Consider the following 13,607-nt stretch of genomic DNA (forward strand, 5'->3'; position numbering starts at 1 on the left):
ATAATTAATCTAATTTTTTTATTTTTAATAACAAAGCTTGCAAATTTATATTTTTTGGGGGAAATACATCAAAGCTAGATGGAGCCACTTCTGGCGGCGCATTCAAATGGCGAATAAATCCCCATGCCGTATTTTACTTTGTCCCAATTGTCTCAGAACGTTTTAAAGTCGGCGTTTTCTTTTTGCGGCATAAACCGTCTGTCTAGAAAATTAAGAAATACCTCGGTGAACTAATTCGCGTAAAGTCGTGCGGAAAGCTTTTCGTTCTCTTGTATAATGTGTTTTCGGACAGGCGATAAAATTTTATCGTCGTCCAGCAATATTTCCTACGTGTGATCCTATGTAGTAGTTCTGACGCGACACCTTTTTTATCATCTTGAGAACCCGTCCACATCCTCGATAACCAATACAAGAGAAACGTGCCACTGCAAACCTGGTCCTTAGCAAAATGGATGAGTAGTCAAGAACATCCAAGTCCTATCTTAACACTGCTCGATTTTATACCTGGAGAATTTTACGAGCGCTCGCGTGTAAACAACACTTGGAAGGAGATTGAAAAATACTACAAAAAACTATTAAATTACGAAGTTTACACGATTAGAATAGCTCCTGTTTATTGGGCCAAGTAATTATTCGGGGACCGATAATTGCTTTAATTCGGGCGGAAAGCGGCAAGAAGTGCGCGATGTTTAATTAAAGCAGGTAAAAACGCGTTCAAATTTCGCGCCATTCACAATTCACCCATATTTAGTGAAATAATCACGAAAATCGCCCTTAATACAATAGTGATTACCATTTACAGTCTTGATATTAAAAAGTGCGATTTTATTTTTTTTAATGTTTTTACACGAACGACAAGTCCGGTACTCTGAATGATTATATAACGACCCAAATGTTACATAATCCGATTACGTAACAACTAATAATTGAAATTATCCAAATTATTTATAATATAAGTCGCAATGTTTGGATTTTGATTTAAAAACACAGAAATTAATTCGTTTAAACCAAGATGTGGTGTCCTGAAACAAAATGGCGTCTGTTGTCTGTCAGTTTGCGCATTTCTAACCTCAAATTTTTTGTCGGCTTGTTTACATAATCTTTTTTGCTTAAAAAAATGGTTAAAGAGTCAAGTAGTTTGAAAAAAAAGCGCAAAAGTGGGACTAGTGCCGACAATGAGGCCGAAATCGACATTTATAAAGTAATTACGCCTCCCTAATTTTGGTTATCACATTTATTGATTTTTTTGCAGAAATCGGTCGAATTTGAGGAGAAAGAGGCCCTCAATCGACCGAACGATACCGACGCTCAGATTTACTTCAACACGTGCAAAGAAATTCGGCATTTATTCGCCGAAATAAGTGAACTGAAAATGAAGAGTGGGTCTGATGTAAATTGGAATTTTGTCGCTTTTTTGTATATTTTTTGGGTGTGCTTTGTAGGTCAGGGCTAAAATTACGGAAAAAACCACCGAAGTGTGTCTATTATTGGTGCTTTTGAAAAAACTGAACCGCATGGAGAAGGTGCGTTTGGTTTTTCCAAAAGAACAATTGGCTGCGGAAAAACAAAAAGTGGACAGTATTAATTTACAATATCAGAACTTGTTGTACGAGGCTAACCATCTGATGTCGGAATATCGCAAATGTTTCCAGTTCAAGTAACGAAAACCCCCTTTTTGTGTAAACCCCCCAAAAATTTCTTTCAGGTCTAAAGACGAGCACATCGAGCTGGTCCCCGTTGAGGAGTTCCTCGCCGAAGCGCCGAAAAATTTAACGACAAAATTCAAAAAAGTTGGTTTAATTTTTTTAATTTCAAAAACTTTAAAAAAAATTTTAGTTTGATGAAACCGACGAAATGGCGAAGCACGAGCTGCGGCTCGCGCGCCTCGAGTGGGAGCTCCAGCAGCGTATTCATTTGGCCGACATGTGCAAAAAACTTGAAGAGGAGAAGAAAAAACTAGAGGGGGATATTGCCGAACGTCGCAATAAATTGGATAAATTGGGGCCCCTCTTGTCTTCGGTCATGGAGGCCACGAAACCGGTGCAGGAGCACCTGGGGCTCCACATTGACAAGATCCAGGCTGAACACAAGCTTGCCTCGCTTCTACCCAACCCCCTTTACTTGTTTTATGCCAATATTGACGCCTACAGACAGGTGAACGACTCGGGGATGAGTGTGGAGATTATGGGGGACCAGGAGGAGGCTAGTCAATGGAAGGAGTTGGAGTTGGCAGAGGATGAAGAAGAGGAGGAGGAGGACATGGAACCGGAAGCTGAGATACAGGAGGTGGAGGAAATTGTCGAAACGAAGAAACGGCGTCACCGGAAGTCGGTACATGTTGATCCACTTGAGGAGAAAAAACGCAAGTTGTTACAAGTTCACCCGCTTTCTGTACAAGTTACTGTCACTACTAAAGACGGTCCTTCAATTAAAATTCGACTAAGTTATTACGCAAAATTGGAAATCGTCACTGTATCTTCAAGCGTCAATATTCCGAGCAATATTACAGGTACTTGACCCACTATCTACAAAAATCCTCTTTTAGACAAAAAAAAACGGATAGTTACAGGTATTTTGTGAATGATAAGGAAAAACAACATAAACTACACCTTTTTTACTTGGTTTGTTTTCCGTCTCTATTTACAATTGAGTCATGTCCTGTTATTATCGGAATATGCTGAAATTTTGCATACTCACGTAATATCCGTGAGCGTGAGCAGCAAAAAATTCTTCTCGCTTTTAAAGGGAAAATCATACTTTCTTACTTTTTTACTATAATGGAGGAAAAAATGCAAATTTTTTTTAGTGACCCCCGAGTGTCTTTCTTACAGGAAACGCAGCTCGTGAGGTCTTATCAAACGAAAGCGTCCTCGTGGAGCTGGTGGAGGGCGACTTCGGGCTGGACAGCCCCAACCCGTGCACCCCTTACCAACTGAAAAAAGTCGGCTTGGGGTCCTTCCAAAGCCTCGTCCCAGAGCTTGGCTACGTCTACACGTGGGCGCAAAAAATGTGCGGCATTGATTTTTTGAATAAAATGTCCGGTTCGGATCAACTGAGCCAAACTAACGTCGAGTCGGTCATGAAAACAATAAAAAAGCGCCTAAAGTCGCGGTATGCCTTGGCGAAACAATTGGAGGAGTTGGAGCGGAATGTGATTCCTGTTTTGCCGGCTAGTGTCGATTTGCCGCGAACCACGATTTCGAGTCTTACGAAATGGTCATCAGGGACGTATCAAAGCTTTTGCGAGGCTAAATTTACGGAGGGTTTGCTAGAAGCTGAGTTAATTTCGCCGAATGATATTTTCTATAAAGCGACAATCACGCGTGATAAAGGTAAGTTTGGTGAGTCACGTGATTAATTAGTGTTTTTTTTGTATTTTAGCAAATTTGCAAGCTTTTGTTGTTATCAAGAACGATTATCCGTCAATTCCACCAATTTTTGCGCTTTGTTTGAACTATAACGGGACTAGACATTCGCAGAATGATGATAATATTCGGGTTTGTTGGTAATTTTGGGTTTTTGGGTTGGTCTCACTCGTTTTACAGGACATGGAACGGTCGATTAATGTCGATTGGAACCACGAATTTTCAAATGCAAATTGGCTTTTGTCGGCCCAGATTATGTCATTGTGTGTCGGACTGGACATTTATCTGGAAACGGAGGACCCTGGGACGTTTCAACAGAACACCATGTATATTAAATCGACTTGGTAGGGATTTTGAGTTTGTTTTTTGGGGGTAATTTTGGTTTTTCAGCGCCAGAAATAGGAGAAAGCCGTTCAAATTCAGGAATATTGGGGTTGGGGTCTACACCCAATGAGTTTTTTTTTTTGACAAATAAATGAGTTTTTTGAATCGTGTTGTGTTTTTACTTTTGCCGCACTTTTTACACTTACCCTTTTCCTACACGTCTGAAGCGGGAGCATTTAACAATAAATAAAAACATTTTTCACTACACAAAGTTTTACACAGGCGTCGCGACGTCACAATTTTTTAACTAATTGTTGTACGCATGCGCTGTGGCGGGCTACTAGCTTTTTAAAGTTGGCAACACTTGCAAAAACGCGCGTGGCTTTCCCAAAACCGAGTGCTTTTGTTAAATTTGTGTGAATTTAAACGTGTCTGAGAGTTCCCCTCGTCAGAAAATAGCCCCACAGTGGTAACTGGTAAGTGGTTTCTTTGTTTCCCTCTAAAAAATTGAGAATCAATTGTCAATTCACACTTTTTGTTGGCAATCTTTTTTCTCGCGCTATGACGGCGACGCCCTAATTTTTATTTCATAATGAAATAAAATTTAATCGGTAGAATTATTAAATTACTTCAATTTCTCCGATTTTGATCATTTTTCCACCAAAGTTGGTATTTAGTGCGTAGTGTTGGCGACCCTTTTTCAAAAAAAGCGCGAGTTACATAACCTCAATCGGTGACGTAACCTCAAAGTTTTTGTTTGTGTTTTTTGCGAAAATGCCTGAAAGACTGTCGTTAGAGTACGAAAACTTGTCTCGGAAATGGTCAGAGGTGGCCCCCGACTACCATAAGCAATACTTTAATATCTATTTGGCGCGGCTTAAAGAAATGACTGCGTTACTCGAAGTCAATATTGCGAAAAAATGGGGTACGCAGTACCCCATTTGTAAATTACACAAACTATCCGAAGAGAACCACCCGAAATGTGTTGTCATTGGGACATTGTTTAAAAATCAGAAATTAAAACCGTCGATTTTGAAACAATTGGCTGAGGAGGACCAGTTGGTGCCCCAGCCCATTGTGACCCATTTTACGGACAAGTCCGACGAGCTTTTCATCGAGGACGAGTTGCAGAGATATCTGATCATAAGTAAGAACCTAATCAAGAGTGCTCTGATAATATTAATAGACGTCTTTAGGGCACTTTTGATTACGTTTTTTCTTAAATTGTAGGTTGCATTCCTTGCGATTATCTCGTCACGGGCATTTCATGCGCTCTCTTGGGGACCGCCGACGACAAGGGCCGTTTTATAGTCGAAGACTACACTTTCGCCGACTTCCGGCCCCAAATCCCGCGCCCCCTTTTGGACGACTCGGCCTTTGTTATTTTCCTAAGCGGTCTAGATTTAGTAAACAGCCCCCAGTGCGATTTAAACCTCCAACTTTTCACATTCTGGCTGTCGGGTCTTTGTGACGTGGCCCCTTTTCGAGCCTCCAAAATCACCCGTGTTATTATCGCCGGTAATTCCATTCGTAACACCCCTGAACAAGTCAAACCTTCAATTTCGATGTTATCACGTCGGCCTGAATCTTCCGATTCTATTGATGCAGTTAAACTTCTCGACAAATTTTTACTCCAATTGGGGCAAGTCATTGACGTCGATGTGATGCCGGGGGAGAACGACCCCTCCAATCGCATCCTCCCCCAAAAACCCATGCATCGCTGCATGTTCCCCCAATCGGGGGTTTACAAGTCGGTAAATCAGGTCTCTAATCCGTATTTTTACTCGCTTGGGGGTGTGCGTATTTTGGGGACGTCGGGACAGCCAGTGAGGGATGTGATGAGGTATTGCGAGATTACGGACCCTTTGGAGGTTTTGGAGAATTGTCTGAAGTGGGGGCATTTGGCCCCCACGGCCCCCGATACTTTGGGGTGTTTTCCGTTTTATGATAGTGATCCGTTTATTATTGAAGAGTGTCCACATGTGTTTTTCGCGGGGAATCAGGAAAAGTTTAGCGCGAGGGAGTGCACAGGTGACTGTTTGGCCAGTTTGGGGAAGGTTATTTGATTGGGTTTATTTTAGGGCCTGATGGACAGAAAGTTACACTGATTAGTGTGCCAGAGTTTAGTAGGACTTTGCAAGGCTGTATTTTGAATTTGAAGACGATGGAGTGTAATTCTATAAGTTTTCAGACGGTGTAATTTTTTTTGTATTTATAATTCAAAATAAAGTATTATTTTTTAAAGTGTTTTTTTATTGTGTCCTTACAAGCTACAAACGTAAAAAACAAGCGCCTACGTACAATTCGTAAAAACACAAATTAATTTAAGCAAAATAATAAATTTCCTTTTGTAGAGGTACAGATTCGTTAAAAATTTGAAGCGCCGGAGAATTTCCAACGTTGTCGTTATTCCCATCTTCATAAACATAATCTTCATCTTCGTAAATATTTTTTTGTTTTTTGTCTTTATTTCTTCTATCGGTTTCTTCATTTCCGCCGTCATTATCATTACTACTGTTCCTCTCATCCTTATCCTTGTCTATAATATTTTTATTTTGAAGTTCATCTTTCTCATAACTGTTGATCTCTTTTTTGTTTCTGTTATCTTTCGTATTTTCATCTTTATTTTTGTTGTCGAAATATAATTCTTCACTGTCTTGATCAATATTGTTATTACCACTATTTTCTTTATCATCGTCATTACCACTGCCCTCTTCCTCATTATTTTTGTCATCATCGTCGTTATTACCGCTACTTTCTTTACCATCAGTTTCTTTGTTGCCTTCGTCATCTTTATTTTGATCATTACCGCTGCCCTCTTCTTTATTATTATCTTCATCATCTTTGTTATTACCGCTGCTCTCTTTATCGTAATCTTGGTAATCGCTTTTTTCTTTATCCCCTTTTTTACTATCATTGTCATTACGGTTGTTTTCATTGACTTCGTTATTTTCTTCATCTTTTCTTTTGTCGTCAGTTTCGAAATACAATTCATTATCGTTATTACCGCTACTCTCTTTATCATTATCGTTGTTATTACCACTGCGTTCTTCACCGTCATTTTCTTTATTATTTAGGTGATCATTATCGTTATTTCCACTACCTTCTTTATTGTTTTCATCTTCATCATCGATGTTACCGCTGCTCTCTTTATCATTATCTTTATTGTCATTACCGCTACTCTCATCATCGCTATCTTTATCACCGCTATTCTCTTTATTGTCTGCGTCGTTTTTACTCTGGTCATCATTATCGTCTTTACCGCTACCTTCTTCATTATTATTTTCATTATCATCGTTATTATCGCTGCTTTCTTTATCGTTTTCTTCATTATCGTCATTACCGCTACCCTCATTATCGCTATCTTTATCACCGCTATTCTCTTTATTGTCTGTGTCGTTTTTACTCAGGTCATCATTATCGTTATTATCACTACCCTCTTTTTCATTATTTTCATCATCATCGTTATTACCGCTGCTTTCTTTATCGTTTTCTTCATTATCGTCATTACCGCTACCCTCATTATCGTTATCTTTATCACTGCTGTTGTTTTTATTATCTTCGTGATTTTCATCTTGGTCATTAATATCGTTATCATCATTGCCTCCGGTATTTTCATTGTTTCCACCTTTATCTTCAGAATCGACATGTTCTTCCTCGTTATCTTTATCTTCATTGTCGTTGTAACCGCTACCTTCTTTATCACCCGCGTCATCTTGATGTTCTTTGTTATTGTTATTGCCGCTGCTCTCTTTATCGTTATTTTCTGTGTCTTCTTCATTTCTCTCCTCATTATCATTTCCACTGCCTTCAGTTTTGTCAGTGTTATCTTTGTTATTTTTATCTTTATCTTGCTCATTTTTATCGTCGTTTTTTTCGTCAATATAGATCAGATCGGCTTCACATGTCTCTTGGCACAGTTTATGCTCAAAACAACTATCTTCGCAACAAGCGTAACCTGAAGGACATTCCCTGTCATCATTACACAACAGATTTTTACTTGTTTCATAATCAACAGGGTTGGTACACCGGTACTGTACACTTGTAGAATTAGGTTTAGATTTTTCTGAAAAACGTCGATTATTTTCGTAAATACTTAAATTAAAGTACTACCTGTTGGTTTACATATTTTGTGCTGGAAACATGAATCACTACAGCAGGTGTATCCTTCAGGACAGTCATTATTACACAAGAAAATTTGAGTATCTTCGTATTTCAATGGCTGGGGACATGAGTATGCTTCAGGGGGGCAAGAAGCCTCACGTTTCACAACTAAAATCGGACTTTTATTATCATTTTTTAATAATTATTTTTTAACAAAAACTCACTTCTGTTTAATGCATCATTAATTTTTGGCAAAACTCGAGAGTCCACAGACAGGATAAGAAGGAAAAGAAGCGAAAACATTTTCTCAGTTTTATTCACATCAACAACTTACAATTTGCACTTAAAAATGACTCAAATCGTGATAGAATCAGATTTAACACCACTTATCAAACACATCAAATATTTGAAGGTAATTTTAAGCGGAACTTGAATGCAATATAAATGTTTATTTAGCTTGACGCATTTGCCACGTCATTTAGTCTTATATTTTATCATAATATTCTTCCAAGTAATCGTCTTCTGTTGTTGTGGAAATCGGAGATTCTGCGTTTTCTGTTGTTCCAGAAGTTGTTTCTTCTGCCACGCCTGTTGTAGGAACTGAAGACATTTCCTCATCTTCCCTTTCTGTTGGTACAAAAGTTGTTTCTTCTTCTGCTTCAGTTGTTGCAAAAGTTGTCTCTTCTTCTGCTTCGGTTGTTGCAGGAACTGGAGTTGTTTCTTCATCTTCTGTTGTTACAAGAGTTGTTTCTTCTTCTGCTTCAGTTGTTGCAGGAACTGGAGTTGTTTCTTCATCTTCTGTTGTTACAAGAGTTGTTTTTTCTTCTGTTTCCGTTGTTGTAGGAAGTGGAGTTGTTTCCTCGTCTTCTTTTTCTGTAGTTGTTTCTTCTTGTTCCGTTACCGAAAGTGGAGTTGTTACAATTGAAACCTTCTCCTTACAAATTTTGTGTACGAAACAACTGTCCTTGCAGCAGACGTAACCCGAGGGACACTCATTGTCATCAAAACACGAAAATTCTTTAGTTTTTCCGCAAGGCAGTGGCGTCGAACAGAGATTTTTGTCTCGGGGGCAAAACTCTAAACTATTTGAACTTTTTTTGCAAATTTTGTGTTGAAAGCAAGTGTCTGGACAACAATTGTAGCCAAAAGGGCACGCGTCGTCACATTTGAAACGTTCCGTATCTGAATACTTCATCGGTGTCACACAGGGGGTGCGTTCTCGGGGACAAAATTCAGTCTCTGGATTAGTTAAATCGTAATTATTTTCAATCAATTAAATACTCACCTCGTTTTGTTCGCGTGATTTTATTTGAATTTGAATCGAGAAAATAACAATTAGTTAAAGGAAATAATAAAACCAAAAATAGCGACATTGTGCCTAATTGATCTTTGGGCAAATATTAATTCTGGTAATCTAAATAAATAGGAAAGTGCAATCGTATCAATAATTTTTTTGTGATAAAGGAAGTGGGTGAAGGTCTCTTGTTCCCAGAATAGACTAAAATAACCATGTAGCAAATATTTAATATTTACTAAGTACTTGACTACATTTTAGGGCCCTGACCAACGACCGTACAATCTCCGATTACAAATAATCCTAACACTACAAAAATAAATAATTTCAGCCAATGAAACTAACGAGAAGCCGGTAAAAAGGCCCAAAAGGCCGCCAAAACTGGCAATCAAATCTGTGATTCCATATAATTCGTTCCGCTCCAAAGTTATAAATTGCTCGTCTTTGAAATAGATTTGTAGAACGGACCAGTGTGTCCTAAAACATTATTTTAACCAAAAGTGGGACTAGAAATGTCCCCAAACCCGTCATCATCAATTTTCATGTTCAAATGTGCTTCAAAATACTCCTTGTAGTAGAAATCGCTGTGAGATGTTTCCATATTGAACCTCAAATTGGTACACGAAGGTTTGCAATCACAGAAAGTCTGTCCCAAAATTTTAAATTCCAAGTCTTTCAATTTGAGTTTTTCTTCGGCTCTTATCAAACAACTCCCACTGCCGCTGCCACAAATGGCAGTCAAGTTGTCTCCTAATAATTTGTGATTAATTAACTAATACAGTGATACTTACTGGGCATAAAAAATTGCACACAGCCACACTCATGTAGCGTGTAATTGGTCAAACATTCGAGGTAGCAATTGGGTTGGGTGTAATTTTTGAAGTGTTTCAAGGGCCGTTCGTTGTTCATGTAGCACTTGCGTTTTTCCGGGGGAAATTTCCGGACCTCAATCGAGGTTTTGACAATTTCCGGTTCAATCGCAGCCACTACGACTTTGCTCACCGGAATTCGGAAATAGTGTTTGGTGAGACGTGGCACATCCCAGGGATTATGAATCAAAACCTTGAACAATTTTATTGGAACAAAAATTTTGAATTTTTCGTTTTACTCGAAATCCTTGCAAAAAACTGTTGCAAATGAAGTCGGTGTCGGCAGTGTCGTAGTTGAAGAAAACGGTCAGGGAGTTGTCGGCTCCGGACATTAGGGCCCGTTTAGGGTGCGTGTCCACCCCGGAGTTGGTCTCGTAGCCCTTTTCCGTGTCGTAGGCGTTGTGCGAGTTGTTAGGCACGTGGTAATAGTCTGAGTAGTGGAAACTGAAATCGGGTTAAAATTTCTGAAAAAAGGGCTTACACGTGCTTTTTGAACAACTCGTCGCGCCCTAGATTATTAAACGAGTAGCAAACTCCCTGATCGATCAAAATCGGGGTGAAAAGTTTGTCGCAACTGTAGAATTTCCCCATAAAGTTGCAAAAATGCAAAATTGACTCCACGTTTAGTTTGACTTGGTCCAGGACTTGGAAGAATTGATCATCGACTGTTTTGTTTGCTCGTTTGCTTATGTCGAGGTCAGGGTCGCACAGGAGGGTCAAATAGTAGAAGTTTTTCAATCTGGAAGTGGCATTTTTTGGGGGAAAAACCGGGTTAAGTGCTTACTCCGTTTCGTTGATTTCCTTGTCTTGCATTATCTCGAAGTAAACCTTGCTGTAGTTAAACTCTTTTCGCGAATATTTCGATTCGGGGCAAATCGTGACGGCAGGAAACGGGATTTGGTACAGGGGTGTATCTTTCGTTGAAAAACTTACAACAACGGGGCAACTTTCGTACTTATGGTACACTTTGTAAATCATAAACATGCAGCCACTTAGTAAAATTAAGAGCATCAGGGACCAGATTGTTCTAAAATTTGACGGTTTTAAAGTTCGCAGTGCGAATTTTTGACTCACTTTTCGATTTTCGACCGTTTTTCGGTGAGATATTTAAAACCGTGGATGCTAGTGGAGGAGGAATATTGCACGAGGTGGTTTCGCAATTTCTGGTTAAACTTTGTGTTTTCTTCCATTTTCATCTTGATTAAGGGAGGCTTTTTCTCGCACTGAGGAAAATCCAGGTTGGGGCGGAATAAGGAACAAATGTTTGTGTTTGTTAAGGAGAAACAACGGTTTAATTAAGTGACCTGTTGTCACAAAGTCGGATTTTTGTCAACTCGAATATTTATAATTGAAGAGTTATAAAAATTGAGTCAGCAAAGTGTATTTTTCTGAATCTCAAAACATAATAATCACAGAAATCAGCGTTTGCCACTGAATAATTTTTTCTGTAGATCTGATTTTTTTTCAGAATTTTTCTACAATTTATTATTGAATCAGTATTAAAAATTCTTTAACAAACGATGTTTAAATGTTATTTTCCATAAAAAGTTACCTGAAAAATGGCGCAAATAAAAAAAATAATAAATTATACAAGAACTAAGGGTCGGTTTACAGTCAGCGAAATTAAACTTTAATCCTGCTTTAAACTAATTCGATATTAAATTAAAGTGTTCTATAAACCCGTTTTAACATTTTGGTTAATATTAATTATTATTAAAAGAAATTTTATAAAAATTGTAAAAAAAATTACGTACATAGAAAGAAATTATTATTTATAAAAAAATTATACTTATTTGAAAATCGACCAAAATTAAAAAGAGATCGTTTTCCTTGTAGTGAGACCTCTAGTTTCTTGGTAAATGTTCGAAATATTTTTTTTAATTTTTAAGTGATATCTATTAAAGCGTAATTGCTTGCCTGAATCGGTAATTCAGTAATTTAGGAAGTACTTTCAAAACCCTATCAGAGTGTGGTACTAGCGACAAGAACGAACAATTTAGAAGAAAACTGTTATTACAGAAACCTGTAAAATGGCACAACTGTGTTTTAAGATGGCGCCAGCTACATGATTATCAGCCATTTGCTTAAGATTTTTGTGTGTCTTCAGATTTTCAAACATTGACTTAAATTAATACAATTCAATGTTTTTCAAGTAACTGAACGAGTTATTTGTCTTGAATATTTATTACATTTTATGGCGATTTGTAACACTTGTTTCGGCTTCTCGTACGTAGATGTCGCCCTCCGATTTAAAACACTACAAGCTTCAAGCCCTCATTTGTCTCTTCCAATCTCCAATTGCCAAACCAGTTTGAATGATTAATCCCATTAGAATCAAATTGGACTTGCAATTGATTTAAACCACTTGTTGCGGCCGTCATAATAAGCCTATTAGCCCCCTTGTCAAGATAAAGCCAACCCACGTGACTAGTCACGTGTGAAATTGGCGCGAAGCAATAAAACTCAAAAATCAATTAACAGTCGTATTTATTCAAATTCCTCTCGTATCAAAAATACAAACATGCTTATCACAGTAGTGATTGATTAATTAATAAACAAGGCGCAAACATTTTGATTATCAAGCCTTAATCACAGGTACCAACAATAAATATCACAAATATCAACAATTTAAAGCTTTCATCCTCGAGATCATCTCTAACCTATCCTAAAGCTAAACATATTGAGCAAACGGTAGTGAAAGACGTCGTGAGATATCCACCAACAATGTACAAAATTCACCACGGCCTCCACACATCGTCGGTCTTGTGGGCGACTTTGAGAAGGCCAGCGGTGGAGCAGTCCATGGGCTGGTTGGGCGACGGCGCCTGGGAGGAGGCCGGCGTCAGAGGCATGGAGTAGACAGTTGGGGCGGGCGAGCCCGGGGGCGTGTACGCCACTTGGATGACGAGCGGCGCCACCTTGTCCATCTCGTTGAGGCGGTGCCCCAGGTGCGTCATGAGCTTGGTGCCCAGCTGCACGTCCACGTGGGGGATGGAGGCCAGGCACCGGGACACCTCGTTGGCGCAGTGGGTGTAGCCGGCGCGGAAGCGGTCGGCGTCCACGACGGGGTTCGCCGAGAGGCGCTGCTGGCGGCGCAGCTTGTGGAGGTGGCGCACTGTCAGCTCCAAAATATCGGCCTTCTCCAGCTTGGACACGTTCTCGCCCTCGCTCTGGAGCGCCGTCACCATCAGCTCCTTCAGCTCGTCGAGGCAGCGGTTGATGCGGGCGCGCCGTTTGCGCTCCAACATCGGCTTCATCACCTTCCGGTACTGGTAGGTCCGGGAGATCGGCTGGGGCTCTTCGACGGAAAGCATCTCGATAGCACGCACTGGAGAGTTAGACACACGAACTGTGAATGAAGAGGCGAATGGAAGGGCGAGGCTTTTATAGCTGCCCCAGGTGTGAGTCGCTCCGATCGTGGGAAACTCAGAAGCTAGCTCGTTCCCACACTTAGGCCACCTGTGGCAAGCCAAGCGCGTGCAGCTGCCCTCGCTCTGTCCCACTCGGGGGGCTCTCGCTCGCGCTCGTGGGCTCGTGCTGGGTGCGTGGATGGACGACGACGATCTCCCGTCCTTTGCTCCGCTAGCCTGACACCCATCTCGCGTCCTGCTCGTGCTTCGATTGTTATTAACTGGAGCACCAATTAGCTTT

At 39.9% G+C, this 13,607-nt stretch overlaps 5 protein-coding genes across 5 annotated transcripts; 2 read left to right on the forward strand and 3 right to left on the reverse strand.

Moving 5' to 3' along the window:
- The first annotated feature begins 1,018 nt into the window (after positions 1–1,018).
- On the forward strand, positions 1,019–3,855 carry thoc5. Its single transcript, XM_967760.4, has 9 exons — positions 1,019–1,201; positions 1,253–1,390; positions 1,443–1,657; positions 1,706–1,790; positions 1,837–2,509; positions 2,832–3,332; positions 3,382–3,497; positions 3,546–3,709; positions 3,756–3,855. The coding sequence occupies exons 1-9, from the start codon at positions 1,118–1,120 to the stop codon at positions 3,817–3,819; spliced, it is 2,040 nt and encodes a 679-aa protein (XP_972853.1). The 5' UTR covers positions 1,019–1,117; the 3' UTR covers positions 3,820–3,855.
- A 528-nt stretch (positions 3,856–4,383) lies between these two features.
- Positions 4,384–5,933, forward strand: PolD2 (DNA polymerase delta subunit 2). Its single transcript, XM_015982930.2, has 3 exons — positions 4,384–4,836; positions 4,920–5,720; positions 5,771–5,933. The coding sequence occupies exons 1-3, from the start codon at positions 4,464–4,466 to the stop codon at positions 5,887–5,889; spliced, it is 1,293 nt and encodes a 430-aa protein (XP_015838416.1). The 5' UTR covers positions 4,384–4,463; the 3' UTR covers positions 5,890–5,933.
- Positions 5,922–9,218, reverse strand: LOC661518 (uncharacterized protein DDB_G0290685). Its single transcript, XM_008198745.3, has 4 exons — positions 9,079–9,218; positions 8,018–9,032; positions 7,803–7,961; positions 5,922–7,755 (listed from the first exon to the last, which is right to left on the reverse strand). Exons 2-4 carry the CDS (start codon positions 8,094–8,096, stop codon positions 6,014–6,016), a joined length of 1,980 nt encoding a protein of 659 aa, XP_008196967.1. The 5' UTR covers positions 8,097–9,032; positions 9,079–9,218; the 3' UTR covers positions 5,922–6,013.
- Positions 9,219–9,281: 63 nt separating this feature from the next.
- LOC100142495 (pickpocket protein 28) lies at positions 9,282–11,152 on the reverse strand. Its single transcript, XM_001812418.2, has 7 exons — positions 11,031–11,152; positions 10,741–10,983; positions 10,438–10,695; positions 10,196–10,400; positions 9,879–10,149; positions 9,612–9,837; positions 9,282–9,564 (listed from the first exon to the last, which is right to left on the reverse strand). The coding sequence occupies exons 1-7, from the start codon at positions 11,150–11,152 to the stop codon at positions 9,345–9,347; spliced, it is 1,545 nt and encodes a 514-aa protein (XP_001812470.1). The 3' UTR covers positions 9,282–9,344.
- A 1,274-nt stretch (positions 11,153–12,426) lies between these two features.
- LOC661436 (enhancer of split mgamma protein) lies at positions 12,427–13,402 on the reverse strand. Its single transcript, XM_967592.4, has one exon. It carries the CDS (start codon positions 13,268–13,270, stop codon positions 12,692–12,694), a length of 579 nt encoding a protein of 192 aa, XP_972685.1. The 5' UTR covers positions 13,271–13,402; the 3' UTR covers positions 12,427–12,691.
- Between the last annotated feature and the right edge of the window lie 205 nt (positions 13,403–13,607).

This window comes from Tribolium castaneum, chromosome 6, assembly GCF_031307605.1.
Source record: "Tribolium castaneum strain GA2 chromosome 6, icTriCast1.1, whole genome shotgun sequence".
Classification (NCBI taxonomy): Eukaryota; Metazoa; Arthropoda; class Insecta; order Coleoptera; family Tenebrionidae; genus Tribolium; species Tribolium castaneum.